The sequence below is a fragment of the Apostichopus japonicus genome, chromosome 22, assembly GCF_037975245.1.
Source record: "Apostichopus japonicus isolate 1M-3 chromosome 22, ASM3797524v1, whole genome shotgun sequence".
Lineage (NCBI taxonomy): Eukaryota > Metazoa > Echinodermata > Holothuroidea > Aspidochirotida > Stichopodidae > Apostichopus > Apostichopus japonicus.
The window spans coordinates 19484193-19508560 of NC_092582.1; the positions used below are offsets into that span (position 1 = coordinate 19484193).

Below are 24368 nucleotides of genomic sequence, written 5' to 3' on the forward strand. Positions count from 1 at the left end.
TGCTGTGGCTCAGCAAATGTGGAGGTTAACTATTTGCTGTTGGAAGGTGTTGAAATTAAATTAACTATATTGAACTACATGGAACCTCAGCAGACCTCTTGCTTTACTCCACTGGCTCAACAAATGTGGAGGTTAAACTACTTGCTGTTGCATGGTGATGAATTTAAATGAACTTATATTGAACAACATGGAACCTCAGCAGACCTCTTGTTTCGAATGTGGCACAGCAAATGTGGAGGTTAAACTATTTGCTGTTGCATGGTGTTGAAATTAAATGAACTAATATTGAGCTAAATGGAACCTCAGCAGACATCTTGCTTCATTCCGCTGGCTCAACAAGTGTGAAGGTTAAACTATTGTTGTTGCAAGGTGTTGAATTTAAATGAACAAATATTGAATAACATGGAACCTCAGCAGAACTCTTGTTTCGATGCTGGTTAAACTACTTGCTGTTGCAAGGTGATGAAATTAAATGAACTAATATTGAGCTATATGAAACCTCAGCATACCTCTTGTTTCATTCCACTGGCTCAGCAAATGTGGAGGCTCAACTATTACTGTTGGAAGGTGTTGTAAATCGACTTATACTAAACTAATTGAACTCTGAGCAAACCTCTTGTATTGCAGTGATAGTTTATGAAAGTAAAAATTTAACTTTTGTCTAGAATATATGACTAAATATAAATTGCATGAGGTAAAACTGAAAACAATATGTTGATTTACTGAAAGCCTGTGTAGGTAAATATAATAAGTAAATTAGAGGACCTCACACTTCGATCATAGCATCATGTTCTTCGAAGGTGACTTTCTTCAAAGACGAACTCATTCGACTGTGAAGAAGATCCTGTTGGGAAAAAAAAATAAAAATTTACGCTCATATGATTAAATTAAAATATATCTACAAACTGTTAATACTTTGCATAGCTCAACAAACCATTTTGACTTAAATACACACAATGCAGGTCTAATGAGACTTCAAAGAACACTGCACACCACACAAGTTGAACTAAAGTTGTCAACAGACAAGCAAACTGGCGGAAGTGTTTAAGCAAACATTCACACATTTGATACAATGAATCATCTTCACCTGTCTCGTTGAGATGATCATTGTCCTTCTAATTCTGCCTGAAGAGCCGAAAGATGTTCGTAGAGAAGCTCTGGCTCGTTGGAGCTGAAGTCAATCTAGAGGCAAGAACAAAAAAAAAAAAGAGTGTTACCTTTTACCTCGATCATCGGTGCAGAAAATACCTCTTTTCCCCCTATTGACGAGACATTTCGCCATTTCTCATCATGAGATCTGTCACGTCAGTCTAGAAATGTATCTTTGCGGCAGTAAAATGGCAAAGGAAACTGGTCACTGTACATCAGAGAGGGCAGACAAAGCAGTACATTGCAATCCACTACAAGTTTAATTGACACTGAAGTAGAATGTAGTGTAGTCAACAGTAATTACAGAGCTCCGTTCATCTATCTTCCAAATGATGCTAAGATGCACGCCAGACACTGGGTTTACACCAAACAAGATCTTCTGTTAGGAAGCATTCAGGGGTTTTCATTTCATCTCAGAAATGCTGGTTTTGATGACACATATTCAAACATGCTGCACCAACATTGTGGAACAGTTTCTCGCTTCATATCAAGAACTTGTCAATTCTTGCTCGCTTTAAAGTCGCAGTCAAAGACTCGCTCATTCCGTCTCTTTTATAGTATTGTTTTCATTGCTACTCTTCTTATTGTCTATTTCTCTTATTTTGAACAGCATTATGCGACCTTGTGTACATTGGGTTGTATATTAAAAAGCTGTATAATTATTGTCACTAATATTATTACTAAAGAAAATGCTCACCCCAGGGTGAAAAATAGAAACAGCAATATAATTAAAACTCTCAACTAACAATTCACATGTTAAAGTATGTAAGTGACCAACATATGTGCTGAGGGAGAATATCTGATCTAATACTATAGGATAATACTAAAACTGACCTAATACCATAGGCTAATACTAATACTGACCTTATACTAATATTGACCTAATACTATTAAAACTAACACTAACACTACTAAAGAAAATGCTCACCCCAGGGTGAAAAATAGAAACAGCAATATAATTAAAACTCTCAACTAACAATTCACATGTTAAAGTATGTAAGTGACCAACATATGTGCTGAGGGAGAATATCTGATCTAATACTATAGGATAATACTAAAACTGACCTAATACCATAGGCTAATACTAATACTGACCTTATACTAATATTGACCTAATACTATTAAAACTAACACTGACCTTATACTATACGCTAATACTAATACTGACCTAGGCTAATACTATAGGTTAATACTAATTCTGACCTAATACTATAGGCTAATACTATTACACTGACCTAATACTATAGGCTAATACTAATACTGACCAAATACCATAGGTTTAATACTCATACTAAATTTTACCATAGGCTGATACTAATACTGACCTAATACTATAGGCTATTAATATTACACTGACCTAATACTATAGGCTAATACTAATACTGACCTAATACTATAGGCTAATATTAATACTGACCTAATACAATAGGCTAATACTTATAAGGACCTAATACTCTAAGCTAAAACTAATACTGACCTAATACTAAGGGTTTTCTAATACTGACCTAATACTATAGGCTAATACTAATAATGACCTAATACTATAGGTTAATACTAATACTGACCTAATACTATAGGCTAAAACTAATACTGACCTAATACTAAGGGTTTTCTAATACTGACCTAATACTATAGTCTAATACTAATACTGTCCTAATACTATAGGCTAATAGTAATACTGACCTAATACTATAGGCTAATTCTAATACTGTCCTCATACTATAGGATAATACTTAAACTGACCTAAAACCATAGGCTAGTACTAATACTGACCTAATACTATAGGCTAATAGTAATACTGACCTAATACTATAGGCTAATTCTAATACTGTCCTCATACTATAGGATAATACTTAAACTGACCTAAAACCATAGGCTAATACTAATACTGACCTAATACTATAGGCGAATACTAATACTGACCTACTGTAATACTATAGGCTTAAACTAATACTGACCTAATACTATAGGTTAATACTCCTACTGACCTAGGCTAATAATATAGGCTACTACTAATACTGACCTAATACTATAGGCTAATAATATCATTGAAGGACAGTGATGAGAATAGTAGCTTAGTATATCCCACAGTTCAGAGAGAAAAAAAAGGTAAAGCAGCAGTCATATATTAAAAATTCATACCTTCTTTGAGTTAACATAGCCATTGCCTAGGATCGATATATGACTGGTGTGTAACAGGGCAGGACTAACATCCTTTGGATCAGAATGAAAGAGCCAAACCTGTAATTGGTCAAACAGAAGACTTTGGTGTTGACGAGCAAGAATACTTAGATGTTTATTATGTCAAACATATTAAAGATGATCATCAGGTCGGAATAGCCAGATCTTGATCCAGGCAAACGTAGCTGTCGATCAAGGACTATTACAACCTGCGGGAGAACATTCCGCCCCCCCCCCCCCGCTCCGCAAGTCAGAAAAAAATCTCATTTGGAGCACCAAATTGCATCTAAGGCCAGGTGAAAATGCAAAATTATTTACAAAATGGAGTGGGTGTTGAAGTGTGCTATATTGCACCAAATTTCATCTGAGGCCACCTGGAAATGCAAAAAAATTCCCCTCCCCTTTAACCCCTCCCCCAGGCCGGCCATCAGTCTTCAGCCCCCCCCCCCCACTCAAAGGTACCTTCCTAAGCCACTGCCGAGAGAGTATTTAGATTGGGATTAAAAAGAGCAAAACAGACAAGCAATAAAGAAACAGACAAACACACAAACAGACAGACAGAAAAACCAAAGGACAGACTACCAAACAGGGAAAGAAGTAAGAAAGAATAATCAATTACTATCCCGGCTCTGAAAGTATTTAGGTACGAGTGCAGACTCATGCCTTACGTCAAATGAGACATACTCAATTTTGAGTTCAGAAATACCTAGGAAACAATTTAAGTATAACAACCCCTGTTGAGGTTTTCAATAAATTACAGAAATTTAGCTACTTTTTTCGTGACAAGAGCGATGCGATGCAAAATCACCTCGTCTCGGGCAAAACATTTTTGGCTAGCTTTATGAATTAAATTTGAGCTGGATTACTCACAGGTGCTTCTGCCGAGTTCCAAGGAGTTATGCACATGATGGGGGCGATGAGTCGTAACTGGGGAGAGAAGGGTTGGGCAGTAACGTACTGGATGAAACATGATGAACACATCTCATAAATAAATCCCCCAGAAGAATTAATCCATACCAGTGACACAAACATGGGGCTTCTCAGAGGGATAGGGGAAGGGGGACAGGGTAAACTTGCTGTAAACATGTATTTTTATGCGTAAGTGGTAAGATACAAATATAATAATATAACAGAGATGTTAAACTATGGTTTCTTGAACCACCGATTCATATATTCCTACCAGGTGATATATATCATAATTCATCCGGTCTTACTTTGACTCTACATTATAACTTGTGCACTCAGTTTCATAGGTTTTGTTTCATTCCCCCCCCCCAGAAAAAAAAAACTATGACTACTTATCTATAGTGTAGAATATAAAATAAAAAAGGCAGTTTCTGAAATGATGGTTTATTATTTAGTTATAAGTCAACCTCGAAAATCAATTATTTATCTCTTGGTACCATGCACACAAAATAGGTGATGCTCTAAAATAGTTGCTGATTTCTAAGAGTGATATTTGCCTCTGGGATACTCACTAAGACAAAGAAAGGATAAAGTAATGTCCACAGTCCGGTTTGAAGCATCGGTGATGTCATCCCTGTTATAGAGAAGCCTGGGCAGGTCACATGACTGTACACACAGTGATCTCTGAGTTTCTGGTCGATAGCATTGCTAATGAGATTGATACCAAACTTAGAAGAGCTATAGCCTTGGTTTCTGTCGAAACAAAGCAAAACAAAAACGGAAGTTAATCACTCTGTAAAGAGAACTCTTCCATTACTTACTTTGCCAAAGCTTTCCTTGCTCACGAGCAATGTCTTCTCCTCTTACCATCTCTTGTTGCAGTCAGAGTAGCTGGTTTGTGTTTGAGACGGTTTGAGATCTTTCCGCAGCACTACAAAACACTTGTGCACACTTTGAACTTTTTTCAAACCCAAAATGTAAACATGAAGCCTATGGCTTTTAGAACACTTGCAAATCGGATTCACCCACTAGGGGACTACACATAATTTGAATATGATAATCTGGACAAAGGTTTATTAGTCCAGCTAACTACCAGCTAATTTCATCTCTTCCGGTGAGACAAATTAACTCATACCAATCAAATGGATCAAGTTTACTTGAGAAAATCTGGACTGAAAATGGAATGTAGTTAATTTTATATAACCTTGACAAATAAATGCAAGCAGCCGACTTTTTAACTTAACTTGTCAATTTAACAGATACTTTTGGACAGAAGGCTTTGGGGGTAAGATGGGATATTTCTGGTCAATAGCTACACCTACTCACCTACACAGGTGTTGGAAGTCGTCCATATCAAAATGTTTCCTCCTTGCATTGCTAGAGGATGTCCAGATGATGTGACATCCACCGCTAGAGATGAGAAAATCTTCTAGCTTCCTAATCTGAAAAAAAAATTAACTTTCCAATAAATACATGTTTTATTTCTGGGAGAGACACGGGAAGAAACTGTGGAATGATGCATACAGATGTATGCTTTCATTTCATTAGGATGTATTCTGTACGTCTCAAATAGTCCATGGTCACAAGTCCTCATGTGAAAATCTAAGCAATATATATATTAACAAAACTTCTTTAGCCCAGTGCATTGACCAATGAAGCCTGGCAATATATTTGTTTACCTTCATCATATGAATTCAAAATTTCCCTTTTAATTCTTCGAAATCCACCTTACAGACGACGGACTTGTAACTGAGTTTATAAAAGCAAAATCATATTCCACACTCCGATGACAGTTATCTTGCAAAGAAATGAAAAATTCAATGGCAAGTCTAGAAGAGATGGGATAGTAGTTTTATTTTTTATTACATTGTTTCTTCATGTGGCACTAGCACTTGAAAATTTCTCCACAGAAAATAAAATAATATTTGAGACAATATTAGAGACATCAACCTTGCTTGATAAGCTTATGCAAGGACGATGGTGAGACTCATTTATCAAGAACAAGATCTGAACCTGTGGCTTCCAGATTGGACATTTTGAAATTTTAATATTTTAGGCTAGATGCAAAAGCTGCAGTTGTGTTGAAAATTTGAAATAAAAGCCCTAATTGATGAAAATGATAAGGAATTTTTCAGCTTATTTGAGGGTTAATGGTTAGAACCAGATGAGTGGGAGAGGTAAGTGGGGTGGGGGGTGGGGCGGGGAGTGGTTCTTGATTGAAGATGACAGGGAATGAGAACAACTTATGGCCATTCTGTGTTACAGCAGTACATTGTATTGGATTCTTACATAGTATTTTGATGAGATATGTATGTGCAAATTAATAACGTATGTAAATTCAAAATCAAAGTAATGTACAATATCAATGTTTGGCATTAAAATAACACAGAACAAAGTGTCAAACTTACTAAAAGAAAATGGCCAAAGAGGTTGGTAGCAAAAATAAGTTTCAGGCCATCCTTGGTTTCGCTGTCAACCATTTGCAGCAATCCTTCCCCAGTACTAATAGCGTCAAACAAATACACACTGAGAGGAAAGCAAAAGGATGTATGTTATCACATGCTGTTAAAACCATAGCAGCAAAAACTAGAACGCAAAAATGCATTGAGGTTTCGATGATGTAACAGGAGCAGTTTTTTTTCCTGAATCTGACGTAATGTATAGTGAGGGTGTACAACATACTTGATCTTAGTAATACATCGAAAAGCAGTGTGATGTGACAAACACTAAATTCACATTGACACAGGCTGTCTTGAAAAGATCATAGACATCACCAACAGGCTTCTTGTTTGTGATAGATGCATCAACATACTAAATATGACATCTGTCCTTGTTGACATATTGTGCAAAACATGGTTTTTAAAATTTGACCCCTGGTGAACTCAAACGACCATTGACCTCTGCCACAACATTAGGCTTCTTGTACTCAATGTGGTACAATAACATACCAAGTATGCGGTCTGTCCAAGGTTCCCTTGCGATATTATGTTTAGGAAGGTGCGTTTGTGTAGAAAGACAGGTAAGAGGGGAGTGAAGTAAATGTTTGGTGTTTGTAACCTTCAAATGACCTTTGACCCCCACTAAAAGCAATAAAAGGCTCCTTAAATTTGATATGGTTCATCTACAAACAAAATATGAGATCTGTCCAAGGTTTTATCGTGTTAACAAGGTTTCACAATTTCACCCCCGGTGAGCCCAAATGACCATTGACCTACACAGAAACAATAGGCTTCTTGCAATCAATGTGGTGCATATACATAGAAAATGTAAGACCTGCCCAAGCTTTGCTTCTTGTTTGCAAGCTGGGCATCACAAACGCACACACACATACACCATCACGCATGCAAAGGTTACGATTATCATCGTAAAAATCATCCAAAATGCTGATGGGAGGTGCTTGTGTTTCCCTCAATGCTGCATGTCCCTAAATTTAACCAAACCTTCAGACTAGAAACATAAAGGCTGAAATCAACCAACTGTGAACAAATCAAGCTGGTGAAATATTAAACTGATCGCTCAATTTCATTCTAAACATTCCAAATACATTGTGCTATTACTATGAAACACGTACCAAACGCAAATGGACAGGTTTCGATGTGGTGAACTGTTTTTGCTTGCTCATTAATTTACATGACAAGTAGTCAAGCTAAAGTACTGCTTTCAATATGAGTACAGTGTATATACCGCAGAGGATTTATGTTGCAAATTCAACTTGGAGAGCATCGTAGTACGCTAAATTGCGATATTCTTTGGTGTAATAGCGAGTCGGTTCGGTGGAATTGCGTAAATCCATCACCAACTTTTATTCAACATATCCTACGTGAGGGTCCTTTCTGAGAGATGCTTCACAATCCTGTACACCAAATATTGCTATGCTACAGTCTTTATTTATTACACAATCCAACTAATAGGAAACAAGTTGGATTGATCGATTGATTGATCGATACTTACGGATGCAACAAACATCAGAATAAATATCTCCAATTGATTGAAGTCTGTGGCATTATCCCCGCATTCAGGTACATGTAGTCAATTGCACTATACCTGAAAGGTGAATAAAGGATTCATATCAACACCAGTACAAAATTGCAAAATCAAATATTTGTATTTCTGATAGCAACATTTACCAACAACATTCACCCACAAATCAATCACATCCTTCATAAACAATGAACAGGTGATGTGTTGGAAAGATTTGCAAAGATGCTACATTGCATACACACAGCATTTCAAAAGATCAAAAAGACCGGCAGGACAAAACTCTGGTGATTGGGTGATTCCTCTGCAGCCTTTTGGAAGAATGAGCCGCTGATGTCTGTTCCAAAAGTCATCTCACCCTAACGTAGTCTCTGTAACTCTCACAAAAGGTGTAAGGTAAATGTGGCTATATTGGCCTGTTGTACAGTAGCTGTTTTTTTTTTCTTTCACCTATAAGTGTACATATACAGCTAGTTCAATCATCTGTTTTACCTCCATGGTTCAATCAGGAATAGCAGTTTAACTTAACGTCAAGAATCACGCAGAGTAGCAGATCTTCAATCATGACAAGTGCCAAAAAAAAAAAAGGAAGACATTCTGTATTCTGCACATGTGTTCCAACCACGCAAAATGCAAAGTTTCGTGGAGATCTTACTCCACCGTTAACTTTTGTCAAGGCCACTCAACAAACTTGGTGGTTTGTTTGCTATGTAAATCTGCATCGATAAGATGAATCTTAGAAAGGCAACTGAAGTACACATCTGTCATTTCTTACAATCAAGTTTATGAATAAAGCAACAAAAAAAAAGAGAGAGAGAGAGGGAGGGAGGGAGGGAGAGAAAGAGAAAACTGTCATGTCATGTTATCAGAAATCAAACCACCAATTCTAGTTTAGTGCAATGGAAAGTTAGTATATTTACAGACCTTTGCTGCAGTTCTTTTGCTGCTTCACTGACACTGCTAATACTGCTTGTGTCCAGCTGAAGGATATCGATGGATGCCTCGGGGTGGTCTGCCGTCAACTGGCTTTTGGCTTTCTCCGCTTTGGAGACATTGCGGCAAGCTAGGCAGATGGTCAGAGTGATCTCGAGGGTAAGCAGCCTCTGCGCTATAGCAAAGCCGACACCACTGTAATTATGCAAGTAACAGAAACTGTTCAGTTCAGTATTTAATATTATTACTATAGTTGGATATATCAACAAAATTGATCAACGTTCACTACCAAACATGAAAAGAAAAGAGATATTCTGGACGAACAGTCACAATGCTCACATTTTGAGGTATTATTGAAATATGGCAGTGATTTTAATAGCTTGTATTTAGCAAATGCCCCCCCCCCCTCCCCCCCCCCCAAAAAAATGGCTACTTCTACAGTAGGAACTGTCTGAAATATGGTGTACAAATGAGCTTTGCATTAATACATACTGTACCACTATGGTGATGGTGTCACCAGTATGACACTTGGGTATCTTAAGTAAAGTGTCTACCCTAAATTTCACATTTGGAACAAAATATACTTTGCGCTTAGAAATTGTTTTGAAGGGAACCCCTTTTAGCAAACTGTGTAAATGTGACACCATTGTTACATAAAAATTAGGCTCACACTGTACTATAAATCTGCTTTTTGGTTTGATAAAACAAAACTCAAACATACAGGGTCATTATCAGTGCACGAGTGACACAAATGGCTAAGAAGAGTGAGTCCTGTGCCTTGTTTGGATGTGTCAAGATTTCCCCTTGGATATTATAAAGCCGAGTAGAGTCAACCTCTACTTGTTAAAAATCAAGTACTCATTACTTCAGTTCTTCCTATTATTCATCTAGTTTCATTCATCATGTGAATCTAATTATGTAAACTAAAACAAGACCAAGGCCAAGTATGACCAAGGCCATGTACAGTAGGCTTGGTATCTTGGTATCTCTGAATCAAGATAATGTATTTTTGAAGATGTGACTGTTCCTTCAACAATTTTACATTCTAAACATTCAGCAATGTTTCAAGTGTGTCAAATGGCATCAGTTTCTAATTTCCACCCTGAAATTTTAAATCTGAGTGGTGTTTCTTTTATTCTACCTGGATTTGCAACGACACTGGCAATGAAAGTTTGAATATTTTAGCTTTACAGTATATATACACTTTGTGTTGCCTAAAGGTCACACTAATTTGTCCAATAGCCAGAGAAATATGACATCTTCCCACACTATTAATCGGGCTGCTGGCTGGAAAAGAGGGTGACGGTGTCACAGTATGTTAGCACCAATCAAAATAGATCTTAGAGAAGGTCTGGGGTTTCAGCCAATCGCTGCACCCCTAATCAAGATGTCTGCGCCCATAGATGTAAACAAAGTGCGAAGCATAGACGAGAAGAATGGCGACTTCGAGCCCGACTTCAAGCGTGTATAGTTAAGTTGAAGGATCATAGAAATAGAGAAATGGCGATCGGTCGATTCGGGCGCTTTGGAATTGATGAAGAAGTCCGAATTTCGATATAGCCTACCTACTACTAGTAGTAGTACTAGTAGGCATAGTATAAACTGGTTCTACTACTACTAGTAGTAGTAATACTACCACTACTACTAGGCGTAACTGTATGTTAGGAATGTAACTGTGTTAGCCTTACTTAGGCCTGCAAACTGTACGGCCAGTGTCATGCACGGCCATTCACTCTGGTATTTTAATAATTATTACTACCCTAGGGCCTAGGATCAATACTAAGTTTTTTATTGGTGGATCCAATGGGGAGGGGCGTCGTGCTTACCCAGAGGCGATTCACAATATGTCTAATGCCCATTGTTTGTCCTATGTACACTGTATAACAATGTGCAACATATTGTCTGCAATTTTGATAAATATAATATTATTACCAAGTACTCACTCCACATGTATGTTATTCAGCACTATAGCCTGGCTATACTGTACGTATTTCATGGACTTTTGTGGATGAAATTGGAACCCCTTAGTTTGTAATGACTTTGTAAACTGCAGTGATTGAGATCCTTGTTTGGACAGGGTGTTGAGCTATTTTAATGAAATTGTGACAGGTGATCAGCATGAGACCAAGAGAACTTCATATGTCATTCAAAAGCATTGACTATCCAATCTGGCCTTAATTTCCAAAGATGGTTTCCTGACAACACACCCAGGCAGTAGATGTCAATGATCGTTAACATGCTGATAAAAAAGGATAGTACTGGCAGTAGAAGCACAACCAGAAACATTGGAAAGGAAAGTAAAGCTGCACTCAAAGACACACAAAATATTTTGCATGGTTCCATGACTGGTCTATGGAAGTTGCCATCATGATAAATAACAGTATGTCCATGATGGATGCCTCCTATGAACGAAGACTCTGGAGCAAAATGTTGTTATTCCATATTTAATGGAGTTAATGGAGAGCAAGCACAGTGTATATAAAATACTGGTGTAAGTTTGAGCAACTGGATATTTGAAAGACTATCCCATATTGGAATGTAACTTTTAGCTCGAACCAGCTATGCCACTTGAACTATTGTGACTCAGCATCTTCACTCTCTCCTTCTATGTAGCTGTTATCCATCTGTTATTCATCTTTCTACAGTACCTTTTTGAAGTAACTACTGAATGGGCGGTGTGAAAACCCCTCATAGCAGTGCAACTGTATGACAGCCTTTGGCTTAGCCATCCTTTACCAACTTTAAACCCTGCAGTCTTGTGTTTGAGGCAAGTGGGATTGCTTGACAAAGGATTGAACTATTAAGTTTATGTAGACAGCTCAAAATTGGCAAAACACAATTAGCTTCCTACTCGTATTAACATGTAATAGATCAAGGTGGTAAGTTTGTTCACCATACATGTATCTGTGTTAGCAGCCTAGGATGTCATCATTTACAGTTCGTATTTAGGAATTCTATAAAATTATGTCTTTTTCTTTCACCTTGACACATGATGTGGTCGAGTACGTATTTATGAATCAAGTAGAGCCTTGTTTACAGGAAACCTGCAGCATATCATACAACATGCCAGTTTCAGGGTTTGCAAAATTACTCAATCTTTTGGTTTACTGTATATGACCAGTTTACAGTGGTAACTTATCAGTAGTATTAAAAAAGCTATACATATTTTGGGTTAAAATTTCACAACTTGAGTGTGGTTTTAATGGATTAGCTGTATTGTCATTTATCTATGGTTGTTTAAGTGCTCTGGAAACTCTTTTTGTGATGGATTTTTGTGAAAGTTGGATACAATTTCCTCTGCAAGGTTACAATTGCAACCACAAGCATTTCTCTGGCAACTAGAAATGTTCATCCTCTCAGTTTAGTCACTGGGCCGGTGTTCATTCAATCATCTGTTGGCAAAATTTTCAGACATTGTATGAGAGGAAATTCAATAATTTCACCTATGGCAGTGAGCAAAACTTTTGCCAAAAGCGTGCAAAACTGGCAAATACTTCACACAAAATACCTGACATTACACTCATATTTTCATGCATATTGTGTTGAAACTTTTTATCTTTTTCATTCTATTTATGTCAAGAGACATGCTGAAGGGCATAAGAAGCCTCATAGAGAAAGTTTCATGAGTGCAGTAGTAGCAGAAAGACATGACAGTAATCAGATGGAGACTGATTTGGCTGGACGTTCCAACTGAAAGTTATAATTTAGTTTTTTCAATATGTCTTTCACCAGCCATGATTGCTAATAATGAAGGCATACTGTGCATACCTGAGAAGGCAATGGGTTGGGAGGAGGCATATTTCTTGGTCTTGCAGGTTTATATGTATGAAGTTGTTTAAAGCTGCAGTATGGTATAATGCAGTTGAACCTCATACAGTATTGTGATAAGTTAAATACTGTCCTTGGATACAGTTAGTATTTTACCTCTGCAGACATTCTTAGATGTTTACTCCTTTAGGTACTGTAAAACTTCACAGCATCAAGCAAATGATCCCAATAACTATAAAGAGCAACTCAATGTTATTATTGATCAGAATTCAAGTCAATTGAGAAAGCACTGTACAGTATGCAAGCAGAATAACAACTGGAATGGTTGTTCAATGATGATAAAAAAAGGGGTGTGGCAGGAAAGGTTTGTAGGTATACAGTATTTGCTCATGTTACTATCATAATTATATATCATATTTCTGCACCCTAATCATACAGTTAATCAAGAAGAATTTTATATTAGTGACTAATAATTAGTAAACAATGTTAAAATAAATAACAAATCTTAACATTAAAACACTATAGAAATATGCTCTTTGCAAATCACAGGTGACATATGTTCTGTTCATTTATTGACAGATCTATTTAGTCTAAAGAGGTTCTTTTCACTGTGAAAAGGTATTGTTGTGGCAGGAGGAAACAGTTATCCTTCAGCAGGGTTCATATAATGTTATTTTCTGAACATTGCAGCAAATGAACCCACCCATTGTATGTTAAACATTCTGTGGTTTCAGTCAGTCTTGACAGTCAATTAACATTTCCTTGCTGTCAAGGAAGTATGCAATTACCTCTTTGTTTAATTAACAAGAAATTTCATGTTGCATTGTGCCTGGATCAAACACAACAGCAAACTTAAATTTATGTGCATTTTGTGTATGGCATTTTGTAGTTTTGGTTTCTTGCTGAAAGCTTTGTAGTCAGGTCTGTATGTCTGTGTGTATGCGTGTATATGTGTATGTGTGTGACACTTAAGTTTGTATGCACGATAACTCAACAAGGGCTATGATTGATCAATGCTATATTTGGTGGGTGGGTGGTCCATAATTAGTTGATAAAAATATTGATTTTGGTGCTCATATCATGAATATTAATGAGGTCACAGGGTTAAACCTACAGTAGACAACCATAAGACACAGTTTCATCAAAGGTGAGTGTGTTATTGATAGGTAGCTTACACATGGCGATGTGTGTTACAATGGATAACGTGTGTATTTATGACGAGGTGTGGCTTTGTAAGGCAATTCTTGATCTTGCTTCATCATTACATACTTGGAGTGTTCCCTGTTAATGAGCAGCAGCAGGAACCATGAAATGTTTTCATTCTGGTTGATAGTACCTTGCTATGCCAAATGTATCTTGGAAATACCCTAGCTGGCTGTTTCATATGTAAATAAGTATGCGCTTATTTCTACTTACGATCTAGTTGCTGGGAAAAGCAGCGATTTGTTTTGTTATTGTAGTGATATCATAGCATATTTGTGGTGAATAAATGCAATTCTTTAATCTGGTGACATTGCAACAAGAGAACTGTACTTGGTGATTTCAATAAACACAATTTGCAATTGATAATTGTATTTTATTGTTTATTTCATTAACTATTATTGACAGATGAATGAAAATCCCCATTCTTTACATTTTTATTATTACGGAAGGGACTAAAATCTTGTCATGGTGCTCTCTAGCATAAAATTATTTAAAATTATTAGATGAACCCAATTGCCTGTGATGCTATAACATCATTTGATGTTGTAACAACTATGTCACAAAACTATTGCATTCTTTGGACTCGGTCACTAGCAAACCATGAAGCTGTCACTTTGAATATTCAGATAAGGTGACAAACAATTCAGTCTGCTACAATCCGAACTCCTGATTGCTAAATGATTGCTAAATGAGTGCTAAATTGGATTAAAGGGATTGATGCCACGGCATGAAACAAGGAAAGTCGAAGACTAGGTGTTATGAAGAAGAAGTTGTACTTTACTTTTTTGGTGAAGGAAAAGAAAACTTGCATATTGATCTTTGAAGTGTTAACACTGGGAAGGTGTGTGTGTGTGGGGGGGGGGGGGTCCATTACAACCAGCCTTCACACTAACTCCGTCAGCATGTGTACCACATATACTGAGCAGAACATTTTGGGTGTCTCTCCCGCCCCCCCCCCCCCACCCCCACCATGACTATCTCTCTAGGGAGGCTGATTTATGTATAACATTTCCACTGCTCCCTCCCCCATACCCAAGTGTTTTCGTAGGGAAATCTCAGAAAGTTACACCTACAACAGCACTCCTAATGCTAAACAACAGCCCAATCATTTAAGTTTGGAAAAGGCAATGGTCAGGCAAAACTCTTCTTCACACCAACATCATGCAGTATACTACTGCCAAGGGGAGTGGGGGGGGGGCTCAATAACCTCTCATAGGTTGGTCTGATAGGATGAAACATCTCAACACGTTAAGGCTGCGAGCTTTGAAAAATGACAGGTTATGTATCTAACATTAATGCAAACAAAGAGGTATACATGGCTCTGAATGTAAGTAGAACATAAATAAACTCTAAATGTAAGCTAACAAGAGCGCCCTCTGTTAATATAAGTGTTCTTTGGCCACATTCGCTTGCCATTTTAACCACGAGACATTTTAAATCGGGCAAAGATAGTGAGTCCCATCTGTGGTCTTGTACCAACAACATAGGTTCTAAGTCAACGTGGCCTCCCACTGTGGCGTAGCTAACATTCAATTGTTAGGGGGGCAAGATTTTCTTAAGGGGGGAAATCCCGTGATGGTTGATGGTAGGAATTACCAAGAAATATATGTATTAACAGGCACCTCGTCTGCAAAAATACACATCCAATGGCTCAGTACAGTTCCACGTGGAACATGACACACTTTCATTTAATTTACCTCTATTGCAGAGACAGTCGTCGTGGTTTTTGCATAATTCCGCATATTATGAAAAGGATACAATGAATAACTTAGCTACTCTAATTCACTAGGCCTACATGCCCAGATTTCCACACAAACAAGTTTCACTATACCTATTGGGCCTATAAGTGCAGTGAAAATTCTCCTCAAGTGGCATCATAAGTCGCTGAAAATACACACGGGTTGCTAGCGTTAGTTTGTAATAGTTATACAACCGGCCAAATTATTGGCGCTTATTCTGTAGGACGATATTGATCAACGCGGTCTCCGTATGTGGGTATGATGAAGGCCCAAAATGTATAATATCTCAGTCTGATTTCCAAGTTCTGACCTTACATGAAGTATGAGCCCTGAGGTATGAATACTTTTGATTAGAACTCGAAAAAATGTAAAAAACGTATTTTGAATACATAACTGGATTTCATTTGGGGGGGGGGGGGTGGGGGGGGCAAGACTGTAGCACAAGCAAATTTGAAAGAAAAAAATCTGGCTCCCTCTAAATACGCCACTGGCCTCCCTAGCTGTATAGACTCGGAATGATATCATAATTATCTACCCTTTCATTCTCCTCTCACTCATCTCTACAATAATGCATTTGATCGTCCTGATCATTGCATCAATGGACCCAGCGAGTCCAACTCTAGGGCAAACAGTATTTTTATCGATTTTTATGACGTTATATTGTGGAGCGGTATTTGGCGCCAATGCAGGTAAACTTTGCCCGACTGGCTTGTATTCTATATTTAAATATTAAAATCAAAGCTCATTTTTTCAATGTCATTTCGATTGCCTCCGACCTCTGGTAACTTTCTTATTATTGTTTTTACAATTTTTTATGTCTTTTTAACATGCCGCCTTTTATTCAAGTATAAAAGAAAAGATATGAAACGTAAGAAGTAAGAGAAAGTGTCATGCTGTATATACGCCACAAATTATTACGGTATGCCATTGCATGTTGCATTTCCGACTTATTGACGTACACGACTACATCACATCCGCTTGGAGTTAAAAGACGGGAAAATCGGGATTTAATTTTCAAAACGTACCTTTGCAATTAGCTTTCAAGGTAATTATAAGTTTCAAGTTGACAGATCTTTCCAGTGCTGTGGGGTTTGCCTTAGAAAGTATTCTTATGAAGCGCCCTCACATGGAGAGCAACTTACACTGAGTTAATACTGTACATGGATATCACGTGAAAGCATCGGTCTGCCATAATATGCATTCGGAGGTTCAGCTTCCTATAGACCTCTTCATTTAGACACCATAATCAGGCTAACCCTAATGGTAAACCTATAGGGTGAGGGTTAACGCCATAATTGTTTGGAAAATTCTTTTCGAGGTCGAAAACCTTTCCACTTAATGCCGCACATATAAATTTTAGTTCCAACCAAGATTTTGACTTTCTTAAGACTTTAATATTTTGGACATGCCATTCTCCTGTGATTCTGTGACGTTATCACACTCGTTTGGAAGGTGGGGAAGTTTTCCATAGAACTATAAGTTCTGCAAGTTTCTTTCGATTTTTATCTTCAGTTTGAAAATATGGCCAGTTGAGGACTTTAACCATTTTTAACTTCTAAACCAGAAATGGTATGAGCATCCGTCTCATCCCACTCTTACGGAATAACTTTGAGAAAACAGGTGTATTGGACTATATAGGCTACAAAACATGTGCATTATTGTGTATAGCTGATCATGTGAAGGTTTATATAGAAGCACCCCTTCCTTCCGCAAATTGTTCTCATCTGTTATTGGTATATTTCGAATCAGCCTGCTGAACTTTGGTCCGGTAGTTAGCTATTTGTTGTATAGTGATGATTCAATGATTATGTATGTAAAAGGGTAAAGCGCCCTCGATCGGGTGAATTGACCGATAAGCCATTACTGAGAACGGTTAAATAAATACGGGCCAAAGAACCGGCCTTAATTTAATCGTAGCCATCCGTCTCGTCTACTAACTACCTACATAACACTATTCAAACATCTTACATCACTGCTCATTCATTAGCCGTACTGCTGGGGTATTTTTCTTTATTGTTCACTTTTCTTAAAGAATGAGTACATCATTAATAGAAGGGCAATGAGCAGCCTAGTAATGAGCAAATAAGAAACCAGAAAGTCAAAGATTTAGTGATTCCTTGCCCATAGGAGAAATTTTGTTAGGGCTTTGATTTCAACTTGAGAGATTTGGATATATCATGTTTGTAGGTTATTCACAGTTTTGGCTGTATTGACCTTCACCAAAACGATAGGGATAATCGACATACCAAGTAAATATCAAAATCTTACTGCTTACTGCAAAGATACTGGCCAAAGAGAACCTACAGGAACTTCGTAACTTACGCGAAATGCAGCTCGTATACCGGTTTCGATGCGACACTTTTGTACGGATGCCTGATCCGGACGACGAAATATTAGTAGGCTTGCGCATCATCATCGTAGGACATAAACATGTATGTGATGACAGTATGGTCGATGTCGGGTACCGTAGAATGGGTTTTCTGAAAACTACTTCTCTTGACCTCAAAGGAAATTTGACACGCATGAAATTCCACAGCGATTTTGTTCTCACCAAAGGCAATCTACGTGCTTTGTTTGTACATTAACGCAATTTCACTTTTAGAGTAATTTTATTACAAGTGTGTCAGACTTTCACCTCTGCTGACCTCAAATGACTGTTGACCCGTGTCCAATATAATAGGGATCTTCAACACAATATGGGCCATCTACATACTAAGTATGAAATCCTTCCTAGTTACCCCACCTATAAGATATTGTGTTTACAAGCAGTTTAAGAGGTTTTTAGTTTAACCTCTGGTGACCTCAAATGACCTTTGACCTCCACCAAAAACAATAGTAGTCTTTTTCCTAATATGGGTTACCCACATGTAGAGTATGAGTTAAATACAAGCTTCAATTATTGATATATCGTGTTTACAAGAAAGTGTCACATACACACACACGCACACACGCGCAAACCCACACAATCACCATCGCATTGATTTCTTTAGCCTTTGGCAAGGAATCAAAAAGAGGCCTGTTTCTGGATATAATGCCCCAGAGAACTACAGGAACTGAAAAACATTGACTCAGAATTTTCTATTTTATTCTTTTAATTTCAAACCAAAAATATAGTATAAATGTTAAAATACACGAGGTACACAAAATATGAATATATAGGTTAAGAGAAAAGATGTGATAAGGAGCTTGAAATAAACTTGATTGAAATGTACTGTAAAAGTCATTACAATCCCAGCTGCCTATACCACTCCACCCCCTCCGAAGACTTAATAATAGTAATAATGATGACAACGACGATTTTCTTATAATAATAATAACAATCATGATAACGATGATGATGACGATAATAATAGTAACAACAACAACAATAATAATAATAACAATAAGAATGATGAGGATGACAATGGCGATAATCATAATAAAAGTAATAATAGTAAAAACAACAACAATAAGAATGATGATGAATAATAATAATAATTAAAAGCATTTATACATTAAGTTGCCCATGGATTGGTGTACCTGAAACTCTCGACCCGCCCACCCTCCCCACCCCTCTGCTGGATGTGTACAAGTTATCATGGTTCACCAGTGGCCTCAGATGCAATTTGGTGCAATATAGCACACTTCAACATCCACTCCATTTTGTAAACTTAATTTTGTATTTTTACCTGACCTTAGATGCAATTTGGTGCTCCAAATGAGATTTTTTTTCTCATTTGGAAATGAAAAAGGGGTTTTGTGACTTGCGAAGCGGGGGGGGGGGGGCGGAATGATACATCCGCCCCTCAACATTTTTCACGGGGGGGGGGGGCTGGCGCCCCCCAGCCCCCCTGTTCCTACGCCCTTGTGGTTCACTATTTCACTCAACAAATGCTGTAACATGCTTGGACCACATAAACACTGAATGCTCCAAACCACCGTACTTCAGATGTTGTCAGAAACTGTTTCCATCGTTGAGGCATTTCAAGTAACACACTTTGCATTGAATTGGTGCCTTCATGAATAAAATGCAGTCAAATAAACGAATAGTTAGGAAGCAATACAATATATTTTGTAGATTTCAGGAAGAAAAAACAAAAAAAAAACGAAAAATAACAACTGTTCATAACTTTCTGCAGATCATTTCTCATGTTTTTGCTTTGTCGTGGCTCCTGCTTCAAGGTGTCCTGGGTATTACAGGGTATTACACAAAGTCATTGCCCACGAAACCATGAGTATGAAGCATTGAATTCAATGAATTTTTAATTATTTCTTGAAGCTTATGCTCTTACTCATATGCTTTGATGATGCTATGATGGATGGCTAGTTCTCAATTAAAAAAGAACAAATTAAAACCATTAGATAAACACAATCATTTCACATACTGAGAGGTGCCTTGTACTTACTGCATTGGTCAGGAGAGAAAACCCGTAGGTTACCTTCATGTTGAAAGTTAAGTCTAAGTTTTTCCATTTCTTCTTTGTTTTAAATGGTTTGCTTGTAACCCTATCAAGAATATTGTTTCCCAGAAGACATACTGTGTTTATGCTTCTAATTGGCAACACCTCTCAGGTTTAGTCAGATACCCCCAGCCAGGCGCATAGCCAGGAATTTGCCAAGGGAGGGGCGAAACTGTTGGCAAATTACCAGAGCCGTACATTCGGCATTGCAAACTATCTAAGCGTAGCGCCACCATAATTGGCGCGAAGCGTACAACAAAATTTTGGCTGAAAATGCCTCCCAGATGGCTGAAAAAGGCACTTCCCAGGTCTTGTAAGTTGCATCTTAGCATTTACTCTTTTGAAATTACTAGCGATATCATAAAAATATTAAACATTTTTTTTTTAAATGCTCAAGGGGGGGGGGGGCGGCTACCCCTTTCCCCCACTTTGGCTACGTGCCTGCCCCAAGCCCCTCAACCTCCACCCTAAAGCACTACAAAGTGCTGACTGACAGGTGGTGGTTCCCAGTGTCAGCCACTATAGAATAACAATACTTGTTCATACTTTTGAGGGTGTTTTGGCACAGAGATTTAGTCAAACTTTTGGCTTTAAAGGTAGTCAGTATAGGCCCCAAATTATAGCATGCTATAACTGCAAGAAGTTTTCAAAAAGTACTTTCCTGGAGGTCTTTACTATACAAACTGTTCTCAGAAATTTTTAAGGAACACACAAGATGACTAAATGTCCCAGTTAGGAAATTTGCTTGAAGTTTGTAATTAAAAAAGTTTAAGAATTTTGAACAAAGGTGACCACATTTGAATATCTAGCATAGTTGGGGCTAATATAGTCTACCTTTAGGAGGAACCCCACCTGGAATTAGTGATTTACTTGAAACACTCCCAATGCATATATCTATTTTCTTTACCAGGCCTCTATATTGCACAAAACATTTTACCATTAACTTTTTCCTTGCAAGAATATAAAAGAAATTCCAAGAGACCTTTACATAGCCACAGGAACTGTGACACCAATTTATGTGTTCATTATGCTGTCCCCAATTCCCACCCCACTCACTTCCTCACATATTGTCATTTTGTAATACATTATCAAGGGATGAATTGCTATTGCAGTTGAAGTCTCCTTTTTACTGGACACTGCCTTGATATACCATTCTATATGAGATCAACCTCACCTTCTAGTTTACAGACACACTCACTTTAAGCATTGTAATCGGGTCTGACTGTTTGTGTCTTCAGTCTTTTTCTCTCTCTATAGGGTCCTTGATCGGGACTTAAGTGTCCCTCCTGATCCTTTTTTTCTACTAAACTAAACTATGCCCAACATAAACTCAACAGTATGTGGATATGAATCCAATTATTCATAAAGTACCTGCACTTTTTCTTTTTCTTTATATATTAGTTATCTGTTCCAGTAGTTCCAAAGTATGAGATGGCAACATCCAAACATGTTTCCTTTTAACATTTTTTGTTTTTGTTTAATCTGAAGTTAGCTGCCGAGCTAACAACTCATTTTGAGTCTTTCATTGGAACACCAGTGGATGGTCTATAATGAAGTCATGATTACTTTAAATTTACCAATACCATTCACATTTGCTGTGTAGAGTGATGGACACTAGAAAGCGAGATTATCACAGAGAAAATTCCTATGTAGACAATGTGAGGAAATTTAACGAGAGCTTTGCCACTGAAAACTCCTGTAATTCCTTTTGTTACAAGTCTCATGGCTGTATGATATCTGTTGATGGAATTGAACCACCTGCTGAATGAATTCTGCATCACCAGAACAGATTATATAATTGGCCTAACAAGTTCCCAAAAAAAAAATTCAATTTGGTCTATATCTTAGCACCTGGAACTTTAAAACTGAAGTCCAATTTTGGAGTTGAATGTCAAAAAACAAATCATCAAGGGCGGCGGAAGCACTTTTAATCTGGGGGGGGGGGGGGGGGGGGGGCACCGACATCAAAGGGCACTTTGCAGAAATTTGATTGGACTGATGCAGCCTTATATTTAGTACCCTCTCATATTATCTTATTTGCGTATACACATCACTCCATCAACGCCCCCCCCCCCCCCTCAAGGAAAATATGCATACTAGCACTGCAATATCCAATGTGCAAATTGGGAAACAAGGAACAAGTTTTCTTTTGAGACGAAATGAGGTGAAATCATGCTAGTTGCTAATGTAGGAATCTTCCGAATTAGAGTTGATTTCTTGTTAACATCTTAACAATTTTTTCCATTCGAAATAGCTTTGAGATTAACCCACAGAAATTCATAAAAAGTCAGCGGCGTAGCCAGGATTTGCAAAGTTGTATGCACGACTATCTGAGCGGAGCACCAACATCAGTTGGCGCGGAGCGTGCAAGAAAATTTTTGGTTAACAAACCCCTCAGATGGCCGGAAACGGCCCTTCCCGAGTTGTTCATTCTGGTTCCTTGGCCTCTTGCTAACTTGAGACACCTCATTTTTTATGTAAAGGCCACATTTTAACCTGAGGAAAAGTTGGGGGGCAAGTGCCCCCTGTGCCCTCGGTTCCGCCATCCATGCAAATCATCCCTCAATACAAATGCCAAACATAGTACTGTAGGGAATGAAACTTTGGAGAACCATCAGCAGGGGGATGAATGAATGAAAATGATGAATCAGTCATGGATGTGGAGTAAATCTCCATTATATGGGAAATACATTTGCAGACAATGTTATTAATGGCCAATCACAATTTACAAAGAATATCATAACATGTACAGGCCTATTTAAATTGAATGAGGTTACACAGTTGGAGACCATTGCATTTCAATATCTCAATCAGACCATTGTTTGTCTTCAAATCTATCATGTTTCTGAAATATCATGGGGAAATAGGAATAATTAATATTCTCTTGTTTGAAAAAACGTAGGACTGGAGAAGAAACATTATATAGCCTAGACCTAACTGCCTGGAAGATCCACACACGAATCTTCAACACGTCACTCATCATGAGTTTCGTTTTCAGATAATTAGGCCTAGGTACAAGTGCCATACGAGCTGTAACATTAACATTAAGTGTTAGGCCTTTGCCTATTTAATTATTAGCCTAGGGCCTAGCCTACTCCGAGTCAGTGTGTAACTTGAAGTCATATGGACGAATTTTCAAGTAACGCAATAACGTTATTCTGTGAAAATCCGACCACTTTTACTTGGTAGTCCTCAGCACAGTCACCGGGCACACTTGCATTGCGTTCATATCCAAAATAGGTACTGAAGGCTTCACTTTGATTGTTCAGCGTAATAAAGTGACTGTAAGTATAGGCCTTGGTTATTACGTCCGTGTACACCACTGAGATCGGGGTCGGCATAAGTTTACACATGGGCGCAGACATGTTGTTTATCCAGGAAATGCCTGCGATTGGCTGAAACCCTAAGTCTTTTCTGAGATCTATTTTGATTGGTGCTAACATTCTGTGACAACGTCGTAGTGAAAAGTAAGGACTGAGACTTGCACCATTCATCTGACTGTCAATCCAATCAGAAAAGGTGTCGTGATATTCACCAGGCTGCTAGACCCATTTTCTTCACCCAGGAGCTGCACAAAATGGAATCTCATGTTGAAAGTAACATGTACTTAGTCTAGATTATAATGCAAATATTACAGAGCTCGTACCTGGAACCTGCACAGCTTACAGATAGTATAATCAGGAGAGTTGTACTGGTACAGTAGTACAGAAACACCATGCCAGGGAAAATAAGCTGTTCCATCCCATCTCCCATCATAACTACCTTCCATTAGCTGAGAACTTCCATAGAGTATTACAAGAATTGGTTCCTAGTGACTTTACCGTTGGGTATTATTGAAAGCAGTTGACCTTAAGTGCTTAGGTTACAAGAAATTTATCTTGTTACATTTTTGTTCTTTTCATGTGTAGGCCTAAATTAGACTAGGCTAGTATTATTATGCAATAGTTTTGTAGTCACCAACTCAAGTCGAAGTCAAACATAGGCCAAATTCTAGGCCTACTTCAAGGATTATAAGGTAACCTAGGCCACAACTGCCGTGGATTCCGTACCTAATCAGACAAAAAATATGTAG

At 37.8% G+C, this 24368-nt stretch overlaps 1 protein-coding gene across 1 annotated transcript; it reads right to left on the reverse strand.

Moving 5' to 3' along the window:
• Window positions 1-161: 161 nt before the first annotated feature.
• Window positions 162-24303, reverse strand: LOC139964100 (3-keto-steroid reductase/17-beta-hydroxysteroid dehydrogenase 7-like). The gene is made up of 11 exons (XM_071965450.1): window positions 23943-24303; window positions 9139-9342; window positions 8239-8280; window positions 8188-8196; window positions 6645-6762; window positions 5563-5678; window positions 4809-4989; window positions 4201-4257; window positions 3292-3390; window positions 1088-1182; window positions 162-844 (listed from the first exon to the last, which is right to left on the reverse strand). Exons 1-10 carry the CDS (start codon window positions 24050-24052, stop codon window positions 1105-1107), a joined length of 1014 nt encoding a protein of 337 aa, XP_071821551.1. The 5' UTR covers window positions 24053-24303; the 3' UTR covers window positions 162-844; window positions 1088-1104.
• Between the last annotated feature and the right edge of the window lie 65 nt (window positions 24304-24368).

Bases quoted from the DNA above. Each gene is read 5' to 3' on its own strand.
- LOC139964100 (XM_071965450.1), bottom strand. From the start codon at position 24,052: ATGATGGGAGATGGGATGGAACAGCTTATTTTCCCTGGCATGGTGTTT. The intron at 8,281-9,138 runs GTCTGTAAATAT...TTCACCTTTCAG, and splicing joins GCAAAAGAACTGCAGCAAAG to GTATAGTGCAATTGACTACA. The intron at 3,391-4,200 runs GTGAGTAATCCA...GACCAATTACAG, and splicing joins GGAACTCGGCAGAAGCACCT to GTTTGGCTCTTTCATTCTGA.